At 34.6% G+C, this 27913-nt stretch overlaps 1 protein-coding gene across 2 annotated transcripts in view; it reads left to right on the top strand.

The window, feature by feature from the left end:
* The window catches only part of LOC134542237 (microtubule-associated protein RP/EB family member 1), a 32944-nt gene extending 7286 nt beyond the window's left edge, over positions 1 to 25658 (top strand). The window contains exons 2-7 of one of the 2 annotated variants that reach the window (XM_063386329.1): positions 2310 to 2473; positions 5586 to 5692; positions 8697 to 8946; positions 14744 to 14859; positions 16098 to 16250; positions 24346 to 25658. In XM_063386329.1, coding sequence (XP_063242399.1) covers positions 2314 to 2473; positions 5586 to 5692; positions 8697 to 8946; positions 14744 to 14859; positions 16098 to 16250; positions 24346 to 24414 — 855 coding nt within the window. In that variant the 5' untranslated portion in view covers positions 2310 to 2313 and the 3' untranslated portion in view covers positions 24415 to 25658. Of the gene's footprint in view, positions 1 to 2309; positions 2474 to 5585; positions 5693 to 8696; positions 8947 to 14743; positions 14860 to 16097; positions 16251 to 20458; positions 20557 to 24345 lie in introns of those variants that run through there. The other variant, XM_063386328.1, reaches the window with a different exon arrangement.
* Positions 25659 to 27913: the final 2255 nt, after the last annotated feature.

Genomic DNA, 27913 nt, shown 5'->3' with positions numbered 1-27913 from the left:
TTATTTTTAACCTAAAACCCCTATCATAAACTTTGTTAGCCCATTGTTCATCCTGATCAAATCTTTACTACTAGAGTCCCGCTACGTTTCCCCAGCGCCACAACCGAGAGACTGGTGTGGTTTCACCAGCTAAGCATAAGCCATCGTTTTTCTTCCCGCCTCGGGCCACGAAGGCGACAGTTAACAGTGTCCGGCTTCGTGACAGAGAGTGCTTATCTCAGCGTCCTCCCAGGGCAGCCCCGCTCCTAGAGCTCAGCTTAGGTTAGCAGCCCCAGACATGCTCCATTCTAATGTTCCAGGCCTTTCAAACACCTATCGGCGCCAGCCTTAACATATTTGTGATGAGCTAGCAGATCCCCCCCCCATACGTTCCATGATAATGTACATTAATGATGTACCACACTTGACACAAGTGGGAGCAAAACAGAAACAATCAGAGTTCACATGGTGCAATTGATACAGTGATGATACACCACAACACATATATGTGCTTTGCAAAGTAATTAAATGTAACTAACTTTAAAAAAAAAACACCATAAAGGTTTGTAGAACTAAGAAAAAAATGGATTTGAGAAGTCTTTTTTTCTGTATCAGGATCCATACTGTAAATTTACCGAATGTTGCATTTGGTATTGTAGCCTTTGACTGCTCTAACTTTTGGTTCGTACATCACATGAAATTACTCAACCAATCTTTTATAGGTGACTTATTTGTTTTGTTTAAGGGTTTTCCTATACCATTTTCTTCATTGTAATCTCTCACTGCTGCGTTAATCTCCTTTGAGGTTAGGGGTAAACCCCATTTAGTCAAGTCCCATCGATGACTTGCTAACGTCCTATCTCCTAATGTTAAAGCAGTTTTTTGACATCTTTATTCATGACCCAACTTTGAACATTTTTGTAGCATGAAGGCACTAAGTGCAGACTTGTTATGTGCAGTAGCAGGTAACTTCATGTATAAAAAGAATTTTCGTTTGCGTGTATCAAACATAATTCCTTTTATATTCCAGGTTACGTACTATTGCACGTAAGATTTCTGTGCTTTGCGCCTCCATACTGCTATTAAAAATCCCTTCCAAGGTTTGACACTTGGATTTGGATGCATGATAGGGAATCACGTAATTTTTTTAAAGTTATTATTTACATTACATTGCATTACAAAATCAAAAATATACGCGTTCTTGTGTATATGCAAAAACCACAGGAATGGCAACTAAAGCACATCTTGATGACGGCTGCTTCACTTCATAGGCTATCTTATATGACCTACAAATGGTAATTTCTCAGAAACCAGTAAGAATTGAGAAACACTGTTTACAGGGTAAATAGAGGAACGTCTTTAATGTTTGAAAAAGGTATTTTCCAAATTTTATTATTTTATTTACGGAAAAGCCGCGATACGATAATTTTACCCAAAACAGTTTTGGCTACGCTAACAAAAAATGAAACAGAACATACGATCGTCACTACCTAATGTAACCTATAAACAGTAATTTCTAGAAACCAGTAGGAATTTTGAAACATTCTTTTCAGGTTAAAGAGAGGAATGATTATTTAGTTGTAAAAAACAACATTCAGAGTTTACAAAAATACAGACTTATTGATTTTGTATTGTTCTGTTACCTCTCGTAATGTTTAAATTTATTTATGTTCGTGAACTGCTTTCCTCGCATCAACTTCTGTACAACTTTTTCTTTAAGGATGTATTTTCTTGTAAATTAAGCAGAATTATGGCACTATCACTTAGGTTTCAACTAGGGAAACATATAAGGTTTTAAGATAATCACCCAACATAACAACATACAAAACTACTTATTTACAAAGCTTAGAGTAAGTAATAAGCAAGAGTCCATGGATCATGTTATCAACTAAAACAAAAACACCTTTGTCCAATTTCTACTCCACGTATCTACTCTTTCTTTTGTATGTTTAAACATATTTAAAACTGATGTATGTTAATGAACATACTGAAATACATAACATATTGTTTGTAGTGGTCTCTAGATAAATTCTGACTTTTCATCACTGGCAGTAAGTACAGTAATAACCACAAAAGTTGCCAAATCAGATCCAGAAATTTTTCAGCAAAATATTTCAAAGGTGTTCAAACATTTTTTTTTTTTACTGCTCTGTGTTTAAATTTTTATCCCTTCTGAACTGTGTCCAAATTTTACCCCGCCATACCGTAGCTGGTGAACAGTCTCCGCGTGAACACACAATGTGAAATACGTGTTTGAATGTTGATTGAGTGTTGTGTGTTCAGAATAAGAAGTGTGAGACGATGGCAAGATGCAGCTGTGTTGTTTCCAGGGCGATGGCGGTGAACGTGTACTCCACCAACGTCACTTCGGAGAACCTGAGCCGACATGACATGCTGGCGTGGGTCAACGACTGTCTGCACTCGAACTTCACCAAGATCGAGGAGCTGTGCACGGGGGCGGCCTATTGCCAGTTCATGGACATGCTGTTCCCAGGTGCGACGCAGACGGGGGAAATGGGGGAAGTCGGGGAAACTGGGGGGGAATGGCGAAAGGGCCTCGGAAAACCACAAAACAGTATAAGTAATTGTGCGTTCTATGTAGTGTCTTGATGTCTTAAAACGTGATACGTAAGTGTTATAACCATGAATTCGTGAGCTGCAAATCATTAGTATCGCTTTCAATAATAATCAAGACGTAATGGATATAAACAACAGTTTGTTAATTTGTCGCACAATTAAATATCTAATTGTTCAAAGAAATATATATTAGATGTATTTTTAAGACTGGCAGTGTTTATGTTAAAAAAAAATTAATTGTTCAAACTGTGCATCATTATATGTCTCTTTTCTTGCCAGATACAGTGAGAATGTTATATGAGTCATGTAAAAGTCGGGGAAATGGGCTGAAGGAAGAGACTGATGACTCTAAGGTTCTTTGTGTGTTATCTTAGAGCTTCTCCTAGTATTGTTATCTTAGAGCTTATCGTAGTATTATGTGGCAAAACAACACAGATACAACATAAGTAGTAAATTTTTGTACGTGGGTAAAACCATAGACAAATTGACTCTTTTTTAACTATGCCAACACACAATTTTTCTAGTGAAATTGTGGGAAATCTAGGGTAACAATTTTTTATGGCTTTTTCTGTAGGAACTTAGTCAAGAACATGGATTTTAATAAACTTAAATATTTTTTAAGAGTTAATTTCATAAAAATAAATTTACAATTTTGTTTGAAAAAATTATTGTTTGAGGCTATGTCTGAAAAGTTTCATGGCCCGATATTTGTGAAACACTGCTGTTGATGGTCTACATATATAAAATAAGTGACTGGCTAATGCTGGGGCAGTTAACACTATGGTATTGTAATATTCTATCATGTGATTGACTGATATTAAATAAGAGTAAATATGTGGGATCTATGTAACATTGTTTCGTTGATAATAATTAGGTCTCAAAAGAAAATCATCTAATTAAATAATCAATGTAATGGTATTTCTTATATTTATTCTCAAGTAATCTTAGAATAAATTTACGACAAATTTTAATCAATAATCCATTAAGTAGACATATTATAGCAAATAAACAGAAAAAGGAAATAATTATTTTAAATCAAATTACATGCAAATTTACCTATCTCGATGACCCATTGATACTGATGAATTATTCATCATTTAATTGTAAGTATGTGAGACTCTAAAATGATTGATATTTTAGTTTTGAAGTAATATGCTCCGGCTTAGTTCAGGGGAGGGACAAAGGAGACATCGTTCTCCCAAGACTTCTGGTCTCGTCCTCGACCTCTTCAGGATACTCGTACCGTCTTGCTGCAGAACAAAACTAACTACGACCCAGGAGGAATACTACTGAAGATCACTCTTCTGGACATCTTTCAGGATGGGCTGAAAAGTCTGTATATTGGTTGTATCTCACCAGCGTCGACAGGAATCGCTGCATGCAGAAGATGGGTCGTCTTGAAGCACACAAATGCAGATTACGATTCCCTATAGCCCGTTTGGGGTAAAGTCGGACTGCCTTTACTGAATAATGACAGAAAAGCTAGCTAAATATGTGATCGCAGCGTCTCTTCTGGTCCTCTGCGCACAATTCCCGCATCCAGGAACTGCAGAACGCACGGGGGAATTCCGCTCGCTTATCCGATCCAATTTCCAGTCTCTAATTTTTTTATCACTCTCAAAAAAAAAAGTCTGCCCAGCGAAAAAATACCAACTAGGAGGAATAAATCAACAAACTCTTTCTTTACCTGACGAGAATGCAAAACTTAAAGACTCTAGCTAATAGCGCCCATATGCTGAATCGGTCATAGACAGAACAATATATATGAATTAATTTTGATAAAGAAGAATAACATAACAAATATCGCTGATACCTAGTTACTTGTGGCGTATTTCTGGGTCATCGCACTCAGTATTATCATGCATTAAAGACAAAATTTATACATATTCTTAGTTATATAACAAAATATACATGAAGCTAAAACATGATAATGATAATAATAATAATAATAATAACAAACATGTAAACATACTCCAATGGTTACAGTATTACATTTTTTCCTTTAAAGAACAAAATGGTATGTGAAACACATTATTTACTCTGTGGTGGAACTGTGTGTACACGACTCGTGTTGTTAAAATACAAAATGGGACACCTGTGTTCTCTGAGTACGATATTGTTTACTTAAACGAAACGTATATTTAGTTTTTCACTCTTTCACCCTTAAAAAAGTTTTTTTTCCTAAAATGTTTTCCCACAATGCATCACAAGTTTTCTTCTGCAATCCTTTATGGATGAAATTGGTAATTTACTAGTTTAAGTTTTTTTGGTAAAAATTATTCTAATTATAAACTGCCATATTGTATATAAAAATATTTTTCGAAACAGCTCTTTGGTTGTAAATATATTAAATTTTCATTGTGTTGTACAATTTAAATTTTACACTTATATTTGATTAGGATTGGTTTTTGGGACAATGAGTGCCACCGTTGTTAAACCACCTGCCTCCCACGTAGGTGATCCGGCTTTGACTTTTGGCACAGTTAAACCTAGACTTTTTGCAACAGCAAAATGTGGCAGACGTTGCCATGATGCAGTGGGTCTTGTAGGATACTCCAGATTTTCCTACCGATGTATTCTGTCGTCTGCTTAGTGTCGCTGTTCCATGCCTCAGTCAGCTCTAATGATCTCAGTGTTGTTGAGATGCTGAAAAGCAATTAATATAAATTAATTCCATCCTTTTCAACCATGCCCTAAATATTTATTTAAATAAACTAAGAAGGGACTGTTTTATAATTAGTTTTCCACACTAAAATAATTTCATAATTAAATAAACTCTTACTATTTTTGTTTAGCATCCGTAAAAATAGCAAAAAAATTGATGAACATTCCAATTTGAAGATAAAATGCAAAATTCAAACTATATCTTAACTTTTAATTTGAACTTATGGGGAGCTTTTTATGAGTTGTACCTATGAGCAGTGTCAACCCAAGGGGCAAAATTTGGACATTTATTTATGCAACATGTGTGATTTTCTCACTTATAGAAACTTGATATTAACAAAAATATGCTGGTATGTGTGTTGCAGGAAGCGTTGTTCTCAAGAAAGTAAAATTTAAGACAAATTTGGAGCATGAATACATCCAGAACTTCAAGATTCTGCAAGCTTCATTCAAGAAAATGGGTGTTGACAAGGTATGTTGGAAACAATCCTCATGCCTGTTGATAAAGCAATTTTGGTAATGAACAGGATGTTGAAGTTGTTTGATATTACTGTGGATTCATTACAATAAATTTTAATAAATAATTACAGAATTTTATTTAAGTTGGTTTGTGTTTGTACTTATGTTGGCAGTTTTTAAATAAACTAGTAAATATATCTTTTTCCATATACAATTATTTCTATTTAAATCTAAAAAAAAAAGAGAGAGAGATACTGGTGTAATTTTTGCCATGCTATCCCTAGTAATGTTTTTCTTCTTTTCATTCATTGTTTATATCTTAGTAAGTAAGGTTTAGGCCTACAACACTCGAAACCTTGACCGATAGCTGCATAGACACCAGAAACATTGGATCACTGCACAGGCTCTGGTTAACTTTGGTAAATCACTGCACAAATTCTTAAAAGTGTTGGCTGATCACCATATAAACTCTAGTAAAATGGAAGAATCACTGTGACATGAGGATTGTGTGGAATGGAAATTTTGATTGTTTTTGCTGTCCAGGCACAGGAACATGGTATTTATTGTTGTGCTGGGTACTGAAATATTGTCTGATCCCTGTGCAAAACTGTAGAATCTCCGATGGATTGCTACACAGACTGCGGAAGCGTTAGGTCACTACACACACCGAAATTTTGTTGAATCAATACTCGGAGCATGACTTTGGGGGGGGGGGGGGGGGGGATATGGTTGGCGTCACTGACTCGGAAAATTGTAATTATTTGCAGTGAAAGCATGAAAAGTACAATTGGCTTATATGTTTTCTGTGGCAAATTCACTCGGACATTAATGTTGAAAGCTATGAGTTCTAGTTTATCAAGAAATATATTATTCAACTTGAGATTATACAAATTAGCAACTTTTATAATCCACTTGTATTTGCTATCGGAAACCAAAATTTATGTATGCCAATGTGTAGGCATATTAATACGTAGCTCTTTGGCCAGTTACAGTATGTGTGTTTGATCTTTTGTACGTATTACATAAGCAGACGTTGAGAGTTTCAGAAGGTTGGTTTTTCCAGGTGATCCCAGTGGACAAGTTGATTAAGGGCCGGTTCCAGGACAACTTTGAGTTCCTGCAGTGGTTCAAAAAGTTCTTTGATGCAAACTATGATGGTAGGGAGTATGATGGGTTCGAGGCTCGCGGCTGCCAGCCTCTGGGCACGGGCAGTCGGAACGGCAGCCTGCACCAGTTGCCGCTGGTGACCGCTCCCGTGCGCACCGCCAAGGTGTTGCCCCAGTCCCGGCCCCTGGCTGTCCGTCAGCCCGGTAATCTGCTCGGCATGCGTCTCCGTAGTCTCCCTGCTGTGTGTCGCCATTTCTCGTCCTCGCACCAGTCGGCACCAGCTTCTTTACACAATAGGAATTTTTTTTTTTAGAATACCTTGCGATTTTAAAAGATGGTGCAAATAAAGTAAAGCTAATTTACTATTTTTACCCGGAAATAATGCGGCTCCGAGTATAATGCAATCCCAAACTTTTTGATTATAATTTTATGAAAAAAGTTATGGAGTGGAAGTTGCGGTTATGTTAAGACAGCACATAAACGTGGTGATTGGTAGTCACCTGGAGGATGAAAGAGCAGTCACAATAGAGCCCTGAAACACCCTCTCCTTCATCCCACATCCCAAGTTTTATCCTGTCGTCTGTCATGACTGCTCAGGTTCAGGAAGCCCTGGACTAAAGTAACAAAGGCGACAGTTTAGAGGCAGAACGTGTAGTTTTTCAACTAAATGTTCCCATTGGCAATATACTAGTGGGCAATTGTAATGCGACCCCCACATCTGGTTTCAGCAGTTTTGGTAAAAAAATTATCGCATTATTTTAGGGTGAATACGGAATACTGCCATTTCATTCTCGCCGACCATAACCGCAAGTTTCTGAAGTGAAATGAAAATCTTATTGAAATACGTCGTAATTCTAATAGCAGCACAATTGCTGGGGTGTGGGAGTGGTTCAACAAGTTTTATTTTTCATTGAGCTGTGAAACACACAACATCCTTCAAGTAATGCAGCAGTTTGGCTGATGAGCATTGCCAGGAGTGCAGGCAACACTACTTGTGGATAGCTGCCGGATGATTGTCTGCATCAAGAGACCACTCCGGTACTCCCGTACTCTGGAGTTGCTTTTTAGCATTGACTCACGACCTGGGTTAGATAACATACACTCCCAGGTAGTATAGTACTGTGCGCTTGATAAGGATCACAATGCATGACAGTCTAAAAGCACAGCGAAGTTACTTTTCGGTCTGTTTCCTTCAAATTTTTAACTTTTTCAACAAAATTTTGTATGATTCCGTAAAAAAAAAGGCCCATTAATCTTGAGGGTTGTATAATCAAGCACTTGTGTAGTATCCTCCAAAACACTTGGAAATTGAAATAGTGCTTTTAATTGAAGATACCTGAGGGGTAGGCATTGACCCGTCAATCTTTGCTACCAAAGATCCCCAGATTAATAGTAAAATCGGAATGAAGTATGCAAAATAATGCATGATATGGAACTAATTTATTCAGTGTTTCACAGTTTGTTTAAAGCCTTTGAAAATTACAGGAACATTAATCTCGTGCACCATGCGGGTTACTGTACGCTTACTGATTCACCACTTGAAACATAGTATAACAAAGTGTACACATTTGGTTTGTTATAAAGATTGAAGTAAATTTCATAATTGATTACTTTTACTGTGCCGATTGGTGTGAAAAGTGACGTGGTATTCTTTATTGGGTATGTGTGTAGAATATTATTTGAAAGGTAGCTGTAGTGTTTAAAATTTTGTTATAGGAATGCACGTCACAGGTGTGGTGTCTTGTGTGTAGTGTCAATAGGGATTTTAATTTTTTTTACCTTTTTTTTCCAGCACATTTGTCCTGTTTAGGATAAGTGAGTGTAGTGCTCTGCATCTTTAGCCACCATTTTTTTGTTTGTTTTGGTGTTTGGTTTTTATTCTTTTTTATCACCTCCTTTTGTGTTTGCAGATTGTTCCCATTGATAAGCTTATCAAAGGAAGATTCCAAGACAATTTTGAATTCCTCCAGTGGTTCAAAAAGTTTTTTGACGCCAACTACCAGGGCCATGAGTACGATGCCCTGGCTATCAGAGGGGGGGAACAGATGGGGTCGGCAGTGTCCAATGTCCCAAGAGGTATTGGGATTAGCACCGTGGCTAAAAAGGTGCCGGCTAGCAAACCTGAAGTAGCTATGGCTCCGCGAGCGGCCGCTAGATCTGGTAATTAACTGAAACCCTGCTGGTCGATTGTGTCATGTCTGATATTGTGACTATCGACAACCTAGAGTCAGTGTAGTGTGCTGTGCTGTGTGTGTGTGTGTGTGTGTGTGTGTGTTTGTTTGTGATTGTAGCTTACACACTGTTGAGTATGTAGTGCTGTAAAATGTTAGAGTAGATGTTTTCACCTGGGTAGTACAGAGAAGTGTGTTTTGCAGGTAGAGGAGAAAAAGTAATGCACTGGCTATGTGTACACACATGTTGGTTTACTGTCCAAGGTTTTATTAAATTTTATTTTCTCGATTTTCCACTTTATTACAAATCTAGCTGAGTGTGTTGCTATTCAAGAATTTTGGTATTGGGTTAAATGGGGTAATATGAAGGAAATATTTTTTCAACCAAAAACACATTATCTGGAAAAAAATTTTGGTCTTGTTGGTGACAATTACAAAGTAACATAGCATCACCTTGCTCATTGTAGGTTATCGTGCGTAATGGCAAAACTTTTATTTAGAAAAAGTTTTTACAGTTTTGCTATTTTTGAAGACCTAGACTGAGTTTTACAATTTATATATTAGGTGTGATCCAACCATTTTTTTACATTATTGCTTAATTTATTTATTTATATTTGTGATTTCCCCACTGACAGATCTTCAATGGTGGGCAGGAACATACAAAACAATCAAAAAATATGTACTTACGAATAAGGTAAAAAAAAATAAAAGGTAGATGCAGGTGCTACAAGTGTAGATGGCAGGTGCTACAAGTGTAGATGGCAGGCGCTACAAGTGTAGATGGCAGGCGCTACAAGTGTAGATGGCAGGTGCTACAAGTGTAGATGGCAGGTGCTACAAGTGTAGATGGCAGGCGCTACAAGTGTAGATGGCAGGCGCTACAAGTGTAGATGGCAGGCGCTACAAGTGTAGATGCAGGTGCTACAAGTGTAGATGGCAGGTGCTACAAGTGTAGATGGCAGGTGCTACAAGTGTAGATGGCAGGCGCTACAAGTGTAGATGGCAGGCGCTACAAGTGTAGATGGCAGGCGCTACAAGTGTAGATGGCAGGTGCTACACACAAGTAGTCACAAAAAACAAGAAGGCATCACACGAGCAGGGACTAAAGCAGAAAAAAATATTTAAATATAAACAAAATACAAGAGAAAAACAACAAATTTAAAACAACTAGGAAAAACACAAATGATTAAATAATTATTCCATATAATTTAATTAAAATAAAATATTTATTTCACTTATTATACATAGTTGGAAATTAATCTATAGATTGTTGTTCAGGTTCGGGATTATAAGCGACTATTGAACTGGGGAACTCTTAAGACCAGTATTATTAAGTAAATATTTACAATTGAGTTTAGAACTATAACAGTTGTGAAAAAAAGAGAGAATCTAAAAATGATGTACGATTAAAAAAGGGAAACTAACTTGGGTAGCTGATAAGTGTTTTAGACTTAATTTTGAGTACGTAATTTGGTTTTGTGTGGATTCAAATTTATCACTATCAGAGTTGATAATATTATTCCAATTTATTGAATTATGTTATAAGAAGTGATGTAATTTAGGGTTTTACATAAATTAGAGATTTGGAAATTTGACATGAAGATGAAAAAACAGTGTCCAAAATGACACCCAAGATCTTTTATACTATGAGATATAGAGATTTTAGTATTATCCAGGTTATAATCTTATCTGATGGGGTTAATTTTTTCTAGTAAAAGATATAATTTTAGTTCTTTTTTTGTTCAGAGAAACAGAATTGTTTTCATTTATTAGTAAGGCTATGCAAATATAGGGTTATTAGTTCAAAATGAATATGAATGTCAAATTATTCGCGAATACAAATATGGAATTTGAATAGTAAGAATGAGAATTAGAATCCCACTAAAAAAAACTTTTTTAGGTCATGTACAACATCTGGAAAATAATTGTAAAGTGAAAGGTTGGTTAAAGCCTAAACAAAAATGCAATGCAAGTCTTCCCTATTGATTATGGTTTTTCTTTATAATGATATTGTAATAAGAGCAAGACAGTGACAAAAGGTAAAAAGCAAGTTTGAAACTATGTCAGCAACAGCAACCTAGAAACTAATTAATTATTTTCTCACTGCTGATAACATTATGCATGTTTATTAGTTCCAATAACACGGATACATGCCACAATTTGAGTAATTTTTAATACTACAATACTAACTACTTATTTACAACACTAATGAAAATAAAAATAATGTCGGTGAAATCTTAATTTTTTCACAACAAAATTGGTTATAATATGAAGCCATAAAATCTTGACTCTGCTGTAAATGTGATACTTGTTGATCGTGGTACTGTGTACATCAGTTGATAGTTCTGTTATTTCACAAAGCTCTGCATTCTCTTTTGTCAAGCTTCATGCTTCATGTGGGAAACTACAGCTTTTCATTATTATTATTATTATTATTCTTAAACACTTGGAGCTGCTTTCCACTTGCCATATGCACTTCCGTAAGGAATTCCGATGCGTTACGTACTTTGGCAGCAATGTCAGTTTCACATGTTCTTATCCAATTTACTGTGCAAGGGTCAATGTAAAATGGCTTGTGTTTGGCCAAGAGTTTGTGTCTAGCCTGCATTTAAAATTAGCTTTATGGTTCTGTCGTAACCTTCTGCATCGCGTTGTGGTTGTGCAAGGATTGATTGGGGTGACAGGTATTAGAAATGGATGTTCTCGTAATGGAATCTTCCTTAATTGCTGAAAATGTAGTAGTTAATATTTTTTTACAGTTTTCTATTTCATAACTATTAAGTTGCTAAAGTTAGAAAAACATAAAAGCTGGACAAAAAAAATTAATTTGCATACTTCTTGCATTTACCATTTTGCTTGAATTTTTTACTTTGCCCTAGTTTTTTTTTTGTTTCTTAGATTTGTGGATTTAAATGGTTTTACTTTATAATATTAACAACTGTAAAATGTTTTTCTGGTGCTCAAAATCCTGTATTTCATCACAGCATCCAGAATACATTCCTTGTTGAAGTAAAGCAAACATGTTATTAACAAAATATTTTGCTGATAGTGGTAAGTGAAGCTAAGTTTTTTTTCCATCTTAATACATGTAAATTTTAAGGTACCTTAGGAATTATTTATACCTATTCATTATGTTTTAGCAATGGAATATTTACATGAAATAAATGAGTTTTATCTGTAAGAATTCAAGAATTGCTCTCAATGGAGCTTTTTTCCCCGTGATGAAAAAACCAATTTCTCTCGAAAACCTATCACCATTGATAATAACTAAAACAGATATTTTCATATTATCAATTTTTAATTAATAAATTTCAATAAAAAATATGTATTTTCTTTAAAAAAATAATTATTTTCAATTTTACAAGACCGTGCTAAATGCCAGGATGCGTAACTAATATGTTGTAAGTTTCATGTCATCACTTTTAAATTAAAATACTTCTTCCTAAATAATTCAGAAATTTGTGAAAATAAGTATGATTATGAAAAAAAAATTTAGTTATCTTTTATTAGAAGTACAATACCATAGGAAATATAATATCAGTTAATGTTTTGTACATTTAAGCAAACATTTTTAAATTACTAGAAATTATTACATATATATTTATTTTTGCCGTTATCCTAAGTTAGCTTGATTGAGACTTTTTTTTTCATTGGCTCATGTTACACAGTGTTAAACACCAATACAAATTCATATTGTAATTCAATTTCTTGAGCATAAAAATTGCAGCGATGGGTAAGTTTTTAGACATTTAATTCAGGGGCTTGGATTGGAAAAAAATTAAATGTGATTTGAAGTAAAAATTTACTCTGTATTAAGTGCTTTTAAGACTACCAAAGAAATGACATGTGTCAATAATTTTGCGCATATATTTGAATTAGGTTTCTGTTGGCTATTTTTCAAGAATGACAGGAAATGGTAGTGGATTTAGCACAATTGGCAACTGGAAGCATTACTTCAAGCTTTTTTGGGTTTTTGCTTGTTAATTGTTTCCTGTGTAATGTGTGTATGTATGTGTGCATCCTGTTTCATTAGGATTTCATTTATTTATGGTCTTCAATGTATTTTTTTTCATCAGGGCTTTGCCAGTTAGTCACATCGTAGTTAAAATGGCTGTTATTGAACTCTTAAATGTGTAAACACAGTATGAAACATTTAGGATACCTAACTTACGTACGGTGGTAATGCTTAAAGGCTGGTTAAAGGTAGTAGGAATTATTCTTAGCAAATTTAATTTTTCCCAGTCATTGTCATTTAATAACTATAAAGTATACTATAACACCATACAAATTGATTTGCATGTGCACTTTAGTTTCCAATTTATTGTAAGTTAACATGTCAAACTTTTAACACCGCTGTAAACATTTAAAATGAATTTGCTATTGGCTAGTAGTGAATAAAGTCATGATACTTGCCAAATAAACCATTGCTGTATCATAGGTCATAGGAATAAGTAGACACATTACTTGAATCAAGTGATGCTAAATTATAAAAATTGATTCTGTGAATGTTAAACTACTTATTGAAAGTGCACTTAAGTAGCAAGTAATATTGTGAATAATACTTACACTGGGTTGAAACTGAAAGGAAAGGTAGGTCAGTGTATAAAATTGCACACTTTTGTATCATTTGAGTGTGCAAAACTGTTGTACTAGTAGTTTGTTTTGTTGGTTGTGATTATGCTGCTGTTTACTTTTAAAATGTTTGCCTTTATTATTAATTTTTTTGAGATTTTACAGATCTTATTTGTAATGGTTTGTTAGAAATATAGTGTACTCTTAAATATTATTTTTACTTGAATTGAAAATATATTTAATAATTTTTGTAAGTATTTAGCATCAATCTTTTATGTTTTCATTACTGATTTTAGAGAGATGCAAAAGTTGTTTTCTATGATTCATCCAAGCTAATTATCAGTTATCAATTTGTGTGCCTTGTTAAAAAGCCTTTGTTTTTACAATGGTCATACAACATACCACTTGTGTATATCATATAGCGTATGTAAGTCAGTGCGCCTCTGAAATTACAGACCCAACAGATTTAACTCCAGTTAGACCTATGTACATGTTAACAAATTCTGGCTGTCACGCCACACATACACAGGTGCTCTTTACAGATGCGTTTTTCTCAGGGTTTGCTCCCAGATAATTAGAAATCATAAAACATTTTAGTGGAAATTAGAAAGTAAAAAAAATCATGAAGTAGCCCTATTTGTAGGTCTCTGCACCTACCTTGGGTAGAAAAAGTGTTACGCTAACAAATAAAGAATTAGAAGAGGATTGTGGATATTGCTGGTCGTGTTTCATTAATAAACACTTGAGTGTTAAGTTATGAAAATGAGAAACTCAAAATTTGTAGTTGCTTCTAATGGCAGGCATACTAAACTTTTATGAACAAATCAAGAAATAAACCTGCTTTTCAGTTGAGCTTTATAAAATTTATATATTAAAAAGACACTCTCCTGTAAGAAAAAAATTGTGTTCTTAAATTTAATCTTGGATCTTATAAGGTAGCTTTGTAATATTGATAATGTAAATTTTTATCCAGGCAATCGTGCACACATTGTGCTAGTTAATTAGATATCTAACGTCTACTTGTGAGGAATGCCTTCACTCAGTTTGCCGTCACTTAACAGGCATTATGGATGCAATTGCGTGTGTAAAACGAATTGCTTTAATTTGAATGAAACAAATTTACACAACCTAATTGGAGTGAAATTCAGCGTGATGTTTTTCACTTGATGGCATGGAAGTTTCATAGGTGTGAAATGTGCTTTGTTTGTCCGTAGTTCCTAAAGCTCAGCCCGTGAACGTGAACAACAGGTCGTTGCCGGGAAACCGACCCTCGCTCACCGGTCTTAAGGCTGGCGACCCTGGGAACAGATTGGATGAACTCAATGCCCAGGTAAGACTCGGAGCCATTGCATGTCATCAGTTTGCTCTCAGAATCTCATGACTATGCCTGCATGTACACATTTTGGAAAACCAGGGAATGAAAAGTCGTGGAAATTCCCCGGCGATGGTATAATTTTAGGGGAAAATGTCATGCTACAGTCTAAACTCACTGTGAAAGTAATATTTTTATTGTGTTTTAGTGCTTGGTCAGACTATATAATGATGTACCTATGTAAGGTGCTGCTTGAATAAGGCCAGTTGTAGGAATGACGGATTCTCTTTATTGTTTCAGAAAATTTCAAAATAAATTATTAAAAAAAAATTATAGTCTGGTAAGTTAGTGATTTTGGTCTTTGAAAGCCATGAAAAAGTCAAGGGAATTTCATGACAGATTTGTGTGGTCATCCTGTTTATAGATAATTTGTTTATAGACACATGGAGACTCAAAAGTTTTGGTAATTTACAATGGAATTTAGAATAGGTGGGCCATTTCACTGTAACTCCCAATCCTCCGTGTTTGGTCCACCGTCCGGGCTGTGCAGCATCAATGATCGTAGGTCTTTACACTGCACGTGCGCATAAGTTGTCACACACAATCCACCATTTTTGTCTGGTGCAAACACAATAGTGCTGAGCGAATCGGATCTATTGAGAGGCGATAACTCCGAGTGAAGGCCTGGCGAGCGATAGTTGAGACCTGTGCTGCGGCGCGGTGTGGGAGAGAGTGCGGAGGAAGCGGACACAGGCGGACAGAAGACCAAGCCACTGTCAAGCAAAGCTCCAGTGGAAGTGTTAATGTTTCAATTGGGAAACTAATTGTTGTGGACAGAGATCTTGAGTGCATTAATTAAATTTACGGTGTAGACATTAGTATAATAAATAAAACTGAACCAATTAATTGGGCTATACCTTACGAACCCAGTTTTCTCCTCAAATTATACTCTTTAACAGTAATAATATAATATATTTAAACTCAGGTTGAGTGTTGACTTCATTTTTAAACATTCATAAAATTTATAAACAATTAAAGTATGTTTATTGTCATTGTGCTGTGATTCGTGAATAATCTGTATCCATTTCTCGAGGGGCTACGTATTCACTAGACAGGGAATACTTATATTTCACTTGTTGGGAAATAATTTTGGGTATCTTCCAACTGGCATATCTAATACTGTTATGGAATGGTGTGCTTAAAAGTGTTTCTTGAATCTGCAGTTATTATTGTTGTGTTTTCCCCTTGCTTTTTAGGTTACGGAGCAAAAGCTGACAATAGATGGTTTGGAGAAGGAAAGAGACTTCTATTTTGGGAAATTGAGAGATATAGAAGTCTTGTGTCAGGAACACGATCAAGACCAGAATCCCATCATCCATAAGATCTTGGACATACTGTATGCCACTGAGGTAAATTTACTATTTTCTTTCTGTAATTTCAAAATTTTGCCCCTTGAATATAGTATTCAGTTAACTAGTTAAGTATTAATTTGAATTGTATCTATTCTGTTGCTTGAAATGTGAAAATCCTGTTATAATTTTATCAGCACATCTCTTTGTTATTGCCCTAAGATATTTTTATTTGTTCCTAAATGTGTACCCGTATCTAATAATGTTATGAAAATCGGACCTTATTTTTAGAGAAAGTAAATCTCAAATCACTTTTGTAAAAAGTTAACAAGTTACAAGTCTTAAATAAAATCATAAAAAAAAGATTGTAATAGTATACATATTAACAGTATTCATTGACGTTTAAATTTTTAACCATATATTTAAGAAACTGATTGCATTATACACTCTAATATGTAGACACCTTTTGTGGTGAAAAATGTTTGCAAACTTTGTCTCTAATTTTTTTCCATTTTATTTTTGTGTAGTAAATGTATGCATGATGGAATAATTGATTATGCTAGTCATGTGGTTGTCCAGTATCTATGGAAAACAGATATTGCTTGATAAAATGTTATATTTTATTTTTGCTGTAATTTAATATAGCCTCACAGCACTGTCCAACCAACTATTTGTTTAAAAAATGTATATAATTAAATAATCTTCAATAATTTATGAAAGTACATAGTATGAGTGAGCTTCACAAACATTTTGTATACCTTCAGTTAGGGGATTTATCATAATTTTTTATGACATCTGTGCTATCCATATTTTTCACTGGCATGTTTGTGGCATTAATTATTAAATTATCAATATAATTTCGAACTGGTAATGATTGGAATTTTGCTTTTTGCAAGTGTAAAGATCCTGAAGCTATTTTAATTATTTAATAAATTTTTTAGATTGTAAACCAGGCTGCAATAAGGCAATAACTAGGGATTGATGGATTCCACCTTTCTGCTATTCCTCTTGTAGTGTAGAGTTATGAGATTGGTACTGGAGTGAATGGATTAGTGGTTGCTGATTGTCATGGAAGTGTTCAGGAGAATAGGGGAAGTATGAGATTAAACAAACATTAATTAGTGTAATTCATATTAACAGCCTTCCCATACTCTGTAAGATTGCTAAAACAATTCCATTTACAAGTTTTGATTCAATTGTAGTTCTGATCCCATTTCCAAGTTTTCCTGTTCCAATTCTGGAGAAAAAACATTAAACAAAGTCTTAAATATATTTTTGCTACCATAATTCCTGCTGAGACTAAGATACTGGGGAATGTTTTTGTCTTTTGGGACAGGGTCACATTTGCAAACATTTAGTACAATTATTAATTTTATATTTGTAAAGTATTTATGTACCCCCATCCTTTTTTTCCCTCTGTTTAATCCAATAAACATATTAAGCTTGCAGCTGGTAGATTATTTTGGTTTAGGTTTGGCCATAACAGACAAACTTTAGAACTATGCAAAATTTGACGATGAATATATTTTCATAGTTTCTGATTTATTAATATTCCTGTGAAATTTCATGTTTGATTGTCCCATTTGGGGGTGATGCCATGTACCTTCTTTTTTCAAATTTTAATGTAATAATGTGCTTTTGACCATGATGTAAGAGAATTTTGATTACTTTAAACGAATATTCTGTCAAGATTCTCAAACTTTTAGAGCCTGAACATGATTAGGAAGGAATTTGTCAGAGTTTCTTTAGTGGATCTGTTTAGATTACCTAAGAAAAATTTATTTTAAATATTTGTAAATTATTCTCATATTTATATATGCATATAGTATACAGATCATGCATATAAAAATAACATTGAAACATGTGAGGTAAGTGAATGTCAGTGACTGATAATGAGATGATGTGGCGTATGAATTGAAATTAACTAGTTTGTGATATAAAATTATGATATATGAGAAAAACATTTATTATTTATTTATTTATTTATTTATTAGATTTGTGACATGCACACCAACAGCCGAAGCTTTGGAGGTGTGCACAGAACAAGTAATAAAAACACGTCACATACAAGCGAATAAATACAACATAAACAGGATAATAAAAGACGACACATACAAGCGAATAAATACAACATACACAGGATAATAAAAGACGACACTATAACAAACAAAACAAAACAGCAACTGAGATAAACATATATAACATACACTGGCTGCATCACTAAAAAAACAACCAGCCAAGGGGGTTTATCCACCACCCCAGTATTAGTCCAGCACATATTACCAAAAGGGAACTGGAGATATCTCAAAGCAACACAATTTCAATAAACACAGAAGCTACAAATTTTTTTTACTACCGCAAACTTGCTCTGCATGAGAAGTACCTACAAAGAATGTTGTCGGAACTCTCCAGTGGAAACCACCAATAAAATATCTTCAGAAAACAATAGAAAAACAAACCCATGGAACATAATCTTAAAAGAACATGTTAAATACTTAACAACACCAGATATTCCATTGGCAGGATACAAGATTTAATTATTGACTCAAAAATAATTGTATCCAAAAAAATAGAATAATTTTACAGCCTTTAATTTCACAGCAATAGACTTCACGTGAAACAACACTTATCAATTTAAAAATAACTCTCAGGCTAACCTTACGTGTCCAATCCTAGCCATGCTTGAAACTTAATTTTACGTGTTTTTTCTGAACTATTCACCAACTGTTAACAGTAAACAGAAGCTACGACTGAAAATTAATACCATGATTTGACACCTAAAAGATTGGAGAGTCTTATTTGCAGAATAAAACAAAAATAAAAATATGTTTGACATAAAAGAAAACTAGACTAGCAGATAGAATTATGATATTTTCCCCCCCCCCCTTTTTTTTTAATGCGGTGGTTAGCCATTTCAGTACAGCACAGACAATAAAGAAGAGCAATATGTTTATAAAGAGTTTTGACTGTGCCTCACGTGGACACTTGCAGCTAAACAACTGAAGTATAAAGTACTGATTGATGAGGTAAGTTAGCAAGAGACCGCTGACTAAGGTCATCTCTACTAGCGAGGGGGCGAAAGGAGTAAGTGTAGAACAAATTATGTCTACGGGTTACGAAAGTCACCAAAAAGTAAGGAAACAGGAGGATTAATCACGACAGTCACGAAAAGGTACTGGAATAAAAGTAACGATGCTAGAGGTCACTAAACTTTAATTTCACCAGCAGTTTTTTTTTCTAAATTACTTTTAGTTTATATTGCCCTGCTTCAGTTTTTTTGTCAAACATTAAATATAAATATTTGGAGAATGTCCACTTTTGTCATGTGGAAAGTGGAAATAATCTCTGAAAAGATTTTAGATTTCTACCATAAAAATCAACACTTTCCTGTGAGCAATAGATCTATTTTGAACTATGTTTGCTTGTTATATTTAAAAAAAAAAACCTGTGATGTAAAAAAGTTGTAAGGAAATGTAATAAAAAGGTCTGTGACACTTGTTGCATGGGCGGTGTTGCGAGTATTGTACCAGAGTCGTTCTAAACCATTGTCAGTTTTTATTTGATTTTTTTTTTTTCAGTTGTAGCACAATACAACCCACATATTTTATAACTATTTGCAAGAAAAAATATGTTAAAACTATTTTAATTCCATTTTTGCAAGGATTTCTTGACAATCATGTTAGCTTATTCTGCTGTCATGTATGTAGGAGCTGTTGATAATCAAGATTTGACTGCGAACTCTTTTCAGTGATATCAACTTGTTCAACCAGCTTTTCTCTTCAATCACTCCTTGTTCTTTTTATTTAAGTACCCTAGAAATGCCTCGGTTACCTAATTCTTGACGTGACTTCTCACTATCAAAATCTGTTAGCTAGTCATCTTGGTGTGCTAGACCTTCAGTGTGTATTGCCTACCTTTGAATTTTTTGGTTTGGGAATTCAAATTTAGGTTGTATATTTTGTTTCTTTTCTGTCGCTTAACCTTTCTATTGGACAACAGATTAACATAGGAGAATGGTTTTTGAAGTACATTCATTTTGTGCAACCATTACTTTGCCGATACTTCTGTATTTTCCTCTGGTGTGTTACTATAGGCTTTAGGCATATATATTATATGTTAGTCCAGAAATTATATCGAAAAAAATTATTGCGCTAATACTTAGCATCAGTTGTAGCAACTTTTTGAAGTGCTGCAGCAACATATTAAATGGCTGAGAAAGTTCTAAAATTTGTATAGCTGTGTTTTTTTTAAGTTGATACTGATTTCAGGAACAGGAAGAATTAAGTGAGTCAAATGGAGCAGAATTTGGTAACAACATCGGCGATAATGGTTTGCAAGATTAATGTCTAAATACAGACAGTGGCAGGTAAAAATGAAACAAAATCTTTGGGTTTGGCCATTTTCTTGTAGCTCATTTCTTCATAGTGATGCAGTCGGTGATGTTGCATCTATTGGGTTTCTTTTTTCCAAAGTTAACATTTCCTTACGCATGGCTATGTAGAAACCTGTCGCTGTCTGTGTTACGGAGGGGGGTTTTTAGCGTAGTGTTTTGTATAGGTGGCTTCGATAGGTTGGAACAATGCTGGTTATTGTACGCAGCTAGTCGCTGTCTTCATAGAGTAGGTTGATATTGTATGTCACTAATAACACTGTGTACTCTGTGAGCAAAGAATTACATTGATTGTGCACATTAGTACAGTGCTACAAAACGGTAGCATCTTCACCATATGTTTGGGTTACTTTGGTGTTTGGTGTCTTGGGCATGGAGTTAATATTCTACATGAAAAATTCCTTTAGTATGTACGGCATGAGCCACCATGACAACCTGTCAGGCAGGAAACGTTATTTACTGTCACGCATTAGATTCTGTACTAATGTTATTTTTTTTTGTCATGTATCATCTCAAAATTTAATACATTTTTTGTTGTTTTCAGTGATGAAATTTAGCAGAAACATTCATTGGCCTTTCATTGTGTTCTGGAGTTTATGATAGTCACTACAGTTTATTAGAACTCTAAACCAAAATCCTCTTTAAAAAAATTTTTATGATTTTACCTTTTGCATACCTGATCATACCTACCACTGCCTATTGGGTTCTAAATTGTTTTGCCTTTTAGCCATCACCCTTCCAAGTAGTCTCTTCTTGTTACAAGAAACTAGTCTTATTATTGAAATAAGCAATGGTATAAGTTCTTGATTCACCTAGTTTAACATTATAAACATTGGCAATAGTACTGATATGTTGCTTAATCATACTGAATTTTCCAGACATGATAGTGGTACACATTAGGCAATTTTTATGCCCCATTTATGATTATGTAATGTGTAGAATTTTTATATTTATATGTAACTAGTAATTTCACATTTCTTAATCAGTCAATTGTAAAATTTTAATGGTTTTACATGACCCTAAAAAAATAATTAATGTTAACTTTATTTCTAAGATCATTTTGTTCCTTTAGTTGTAGTTTTTAGTTATAACGTTATAAGCATTATGCACCATTATGTAATTATGAAAGTAATGACTCATTTCAACAAATTATTAATTCCAACCAAATTCCTGGTTTTTCTTATAATGTAACCTAACATGTTAGTTCAGTTAATATTTGGCTCAGTGAATTGAATTTTTTTGAGTGTTTTAATTCATAAATGAGAATTTCTTATTTTGTCACGTGGATGGCTAATGATTAATGAATGAATGATGATCAAGTGGTATTAAACTGTATGTGATTACATATCTTTATCATTTCCACATTCATTGCAGGATTATTTCAGTGTTCTCTCCTGAAAAAAAATTATTTGGGTTGTCCTGCAATCCACAGGATCAGCAGGCTACCTGCAATCTATTCAATATCTAACTGTGTGGCTATACTGATAGGCAGCATAGTTGCAACACACCTTAATAATAATAATAATAATAATAATTTAATTGTGGCCTCTTAATTTATTTGGAAAAGAAATATTTTTACATAAAGTTTTTAGAGAAGTGGGGAATTTTTTCCATGTTTTGTGTCGTGTATAAATAGTGTACAGTAAAACCTTGTTAAATTTTTTTTCAGGGGAACATAAGGAAAAAACCTTATAAGCAGTAAATATTGATTTACCAATAATAGGTACACTTGAGGCTTGAATTGGCTTAACCAAGAAACAATTTTTCAACTTACTTCCAGCGTCTATTGTATTTGTCTTTAACGATACACTGACACATGTTTGTTAAACTCTCACAATTCGTGATGATGGCGTTTAGAGTGGGAATGCCTATTTTCAATTCCTTTGTCACTTGAAAATGTGTAAATTTGGTATTCTTACCTACGGATGAAAATAATTAAACTCTCTATCAGAAATAGAAAACACCTTTGTTTTGCAATCACAAAATAGTTGTCAATTATGAAAACACACTAGCATGGCAAGAAACGGAAGGATTTGTTATTTGTTTTCAAGACGAGGATGCCAACAGACACGTAACTACGAATGTTATGTACCTTCGATACATTGAATACACAGCATTAGCCAGCACTAACATGTAGTGCTTGTGTTCTGGCACACTTATATTTTATTTTTGATCCTATTTGAACAGTCTACATCTATGGTATGACAGTGATTGTAAACAAAAACATACATAAAGTGTAAAGTAAACATTTTAGCATGTTAAATTTCACAGATGGGATAAGTGTTGGATGTTTGAAAGCAAAAGTTATAAGCGGGGAATTCACCATTTGTTAAAAGTTATATGCAAGAAATAAATACTCGTACATTGTCCTTACGGGGGAAATGTCGGGACTTAAAAAAATAAGACATTATTGGCAGGAACATTATAACAGGGTTCTACAGTACTGACAATATATTTGTTGTGGAAATGGGGTGTTAGAGTTTATGAGAAACTGTTTGGAATTTTGTCAACCTGTTTACTAATATTGTGGCTGATTGAAAATATCACTGTGACCAAACACAATTTTTAACTGATGTTTTTTTGCTGTGGGAATGAGTTTCCTAGGTTTGGTAATCTTCTGTGACTCTTGCTTTAGTTTGTATGTGATGCCTCCTGTTTGCCAGGCTGTCTTTTGCAGGTTGCTCATTCAATGCTTGGTAGGGAAGCCAGAATTATTTTAGTTATTGCAATAACTTATGATTATTATTATATTGGTCACTAAAAGTGTTTTTTTTTTCTGGTAACTCCATCCCAAAAAACTATCTTCTTCAAGATGTTTGCTTTAATCCACCAATGCATTGGGTAGAAATTGGTTTGCAAAATCTTGTGACTTTTTAGCATTTCAGACTTTGATATTAAGAAGGCAGCCATTGATCTTTCTCTCTTCCTTGTCAGGTTCCAATAAAGTGCCATCCTCTGCAGTGTTTAGCACAGAATACTTCTGAGCTGATGTTCTCCATTCCTATTTATTTATATATATATATGTATTTTGTAGGTGGTTGTGGTCATTTCACAAACAGTGCCTTCTTTGCAGACATGTGTAACTTATTTTAAAACTGGTATTTATGAAATGTTCATTTGCCTTTTGAAACTTTTGAAAATTTTTAAAATTAATGTTATTACTATCTGGATGGTTGGTTTTCTGCGAGACATAGTCAGGGTTCCTGCAGATAGTTAAAAACGGGAAAGGAAGGAAAACTCAGGGAATTGAAAAAATGTACAAAACCTGGAAAACACAGGGAAAATGTCAATATATAAGTATCAGTAATTTTTCATAAAATGCAGGATCTTTATGTCTTAGATCTGAATGTATTTTAAAAATAAATTAATTTGTGTTTGTAATCTATATACAATTTTCACTAGCATTAAGTGTAAGGGATGCAAACAACATCTTTGCATTGATTTGAAGCAAAATTTAATATCAATAGGCATAGACTCTAGTTTAAGCACAATTGATAATGTATTATTAAAAATTTACTAAACGAATCTATTTGTTATCTTTATCAGACAGTGTTGGTTACATTGTTGATCAAAATGATAACCGTTCAAACTATATATTGTGCAGGAAAACATTTTATAGTAAGGTTGTAATAACGTTGTGTTTTGGGAATGTTTTTTTTTGGGTAGAAATGTTTACATGGGACAGGGAAAACTCCTGGAAATGAGCTGAAGTGAGGGATAGTGAAGTGAGGGATAGCATCAGTGTATTTGTGTTTGAATTGACAGGATGGTTTTGCACCGCCGGAGGAAGCAGATGGAGACGGCCAGCTACCAGCCAACGATGAAGAGTACTGATTCCCTCGATGCGTGGCTCAATTTGTGCAAGTTAAAAAGACATTCGTGCAGCAGCGACTAAACTCCAATAACAAGCGTGGTGGATGGACACTAAGCATGATTACTAAGGATTACATTGATTATTCGTGTTGGTAAAGCATTGTCGGGTGGATCCGGCGAGTAAAATCTTTGGTGGTACCTAATGTCCATTTTAACCAAGACTGGTTCACCTTTTGGTAAGGTTATTGTTCTTAGGATAATTTAATTTACTTCATTTATCATAAGTTATTTCACATAGTATATGGATTACTGTTGGAGGATAACTTGTTTCAATATTTTAATGTGTAATGTTAGAATTAAAAATGATGTGCTGTTTTGGGTTCTCACATTATGTTGTTGCAATGATGTTCTTGTTAAGATATTTTTTCACGTTGTACATTTTTGCCTCTTTCAACTTGTTAAATTTAGTGTTCATCGAAGATGTTGAAATCTTTATTTCAACACATACTCTGTTTGGTAATCTTGCCAATATCATGTTTTTTTTTTTTTTAAAGAGTTTGTTTTAGAATAGGCTGGTGCTGAGTATCTCAATCTTGTTTCTGAAACCTTTATGTGTGTGAGTTTGAACATTATTGCGTGCAAGATGTTTTTGAAAGATTATTGCAAATGAGAAATGCTTCTATTTTTATCAAATTTTTCCTTTGGCACTCATGGTTGAAGGTTTAACTAGCACATACATATATTTGCAGTAAAATTTGTAGGAGACTCAATGAACAGAATATTTGTGTGCTTGATTTGTGCCAGTTGTTTGCTGTATGTTAGATTTGCTCAGAACATATCTTTGCAAAAAAGAATGTGATTTTTTAATCAGTGGTGGTTCAGAGAGGTAGTTATAGTTAATGGTTTGAATAATGGCAGAAATCTGGTGGTGTGTTTTTGCTGTTGCATTTATCAAATTTTAATTATTTTTTTTCTGGTCCAAGTTCACAGAGTTTGGTGTTTGTGACTGCTGAAATATTTTAATTTGAGATTGGGCATTGCAAGTACACTAGTAAACTGTTAGTGAAAGCTCACATCAAACAAGCACTAAGCATGTTTTCTCTATATAATTTTAACTGTTTGGCTTTGTTGAGCTTGGCATAATGTGCATAAATACCATGAAGACTAATAAGAACATAATAAAAATGTGCTGTGTAACATACTGGCTAACTGCACTGTACTGTAATTCATTGTTGCTACAATAAAGTCTTTAATTTCTTTTGCAATTATTATTAAAATATTGTATTTTTTTACCCATAGGTTTATGACATACTGTTTCTATTAATTAAAGTGATGCTTAAACTACACAATTTATTATTTACTTTTAATTAGATCAAGGAATTAACAGATAAAAATTACAGAACAATTATAGTAAGGATGTTCACATTCTGGAAAGTCAAGGAATGTTACGGAAATTCCAGGTAAAGTCAGGGCAATTGTAATGTAACCGTGGAAGTGTCACGGAAATTCCATGTGGTAGTATTTTGAGGGGAAAATAATGTTCCATTTTGACATCACCCAAACTGAGAAAGCTTTCTTTTCAGATGGTGTTTAAATGCATAGTCCTGTTTGAACTGCTCCAGCCAGAAGATGGTGGAGGCTGAATTTTTTTCTATTTCTTACAGAAAATTGCATGCTATGCAAGTTATTTTAAAAATAGGAAACATTTTGTTATGCACTCAAATAAGTATATTTCTTCATATATAAATAAACCACTTTAATCACACGTTTATAACCCTAACGATACATGCTGCTTCATTACTCAACATAACATCCGTCCATAGATATCATAGATCTTTACAGACATCACACACTACATTAATACACTACAGATATCTCCCCCCTTAAGCGGGGAATAAGCCAACATCCCGACACACAACTTATTTTCATGCAAGATCAGGGAAATTTTATTAGAGATTTGTGTGGGTACCCTGATATTATTTTACCAGTCTTACATAAATTTTTGAATAGATAATTAACAACATTGTTATTAACTAAGTAGTTGATGAGTTGAAAGGTGTTCAATTTGGTTCCATGAAAACTGTCTTACACCAGAAATCAAATTAAGCAGTGCAGTGCTAAACAGTATATTCACATTGAGGAGGTCCTGGCTCAAATCGGGGTTCCAGCATTCTTGATTCACTTTGACGAATAGTTTTATACATAGACTTCACACTCATTTGTATGGTCACATACTTCTTGACACAAGTAATGAAATGGAAGTGGAAAAGTGCAACTTACTAATCGCCACAGATTGAGTGTATTGCTGCCTTCAAGACGGTTGTTACATCAATACTGTCCTAATGGTTGTACTACCACCTTCACCATTCTCTAAAGCATCAGTTCAATGCTTGACAATGATCTTTTTTTTTTTAAATTATAAAATGCGTCTGAAACATGTTGTTACGAACTGGGAAGAAGAGTCGTGATGCGTGCCCTCCAGCGACAGTCTGGCCCGGGGCGTCTCACACTGTCACTGACGTCATGCACGCATTGGCACGGCTCAACCTCACCACCTCACCACCTTCACCCCTTCCACCGCGCAATCCTTCCTCGGTGCTGTTATCTATCGCTGAGCGGCCTTGGGAATTCCGCGGGCCGCCGCGCGGAGTTGCGTGAATAAACACAGCCTTTCTGGACTTTTCGGGCGTCTGGTCGGTCCGAGACGACGCTACATGTCGCAGTCGCTCCTGTCCGTTCTGGAAACACCTCCAACTAGTATAACAGGGCGACGCCGGCCTCCGCGGGAGTCCCGGAGTTGGGAGAGTTCCGCGAGTGAAGGGAAGTGCGACATCGGCGAAGAGGGTGAGAGACCCCCTCGAGAGTGGCGCGACAGGATCAGTGAGGAAGTAGCCGTGATAAGATAACACGAACTATTCGTTTTCGTGCTCTATTTTCAGGCAACTAAAAATTTTTACACGCTCAAGTTAATCATTTTACAATAATGGATGGGCGTAGACAGCAGTTCACTAAGCAACAGACTTTCTTGAATCTCACTAAAAGATAGCGCCATAACCTCGCCAAGGACACATGTAAGAATTAGAACGCCTCGTCCTTGCACGGAAGGCTGCTTCGGCGATTCTGGAAGGAGCCTTGCAATTAGTCTGACGATCAAATATATTTCCTAATTCGTTTTAGACACAAGGCTATTGGCCAAAAGTAAACCTAGATACCTACCGTCTGTTTTTAAACATGGCTGTTTTTGTGAAATCATCAGTGATTTCATAATGATTTAACTCTCGGCCAACGTTCGAGAAGTTTGGTAATAAACTACAATAAAGTGAAGAGGGCTTAAATGCGTGTTCATGAGTGAAGCATTAAAAATATTTAGATGTTATGTTTCAGAAATAAATTTTTACGTGCGGCATTCCAGAACATATACAAGCACAGATCTGTTACAAAGGAAGTTCCGTTGCAAGTAACGTCTACTCTGACGATAGACAGAATTTTGGACTAATTTTAATAATGACATAAATTATTT

Source organism: Bacillus rossius (genome assembly GCF_032445375.1).
Source record: "Bacillus rossius redtenbacheri isolate Brsri chromosome 4 unlocalized genomic scaffold, Brsri_v3 Brsri_v3_scf4_2, whole genome shotgun sequence".
Classification (NCBI taxonomy): Eukaryota; Metazoa; Arthropoda; class Insecta; order Phasmatodea; family Bacillidae; genus Bacillus; species Bacillus rossius.
Note: the sequence above shows the minus strand (reverse complement) of the source record. Positions and strands in the feature narration are given on the sequence as shown.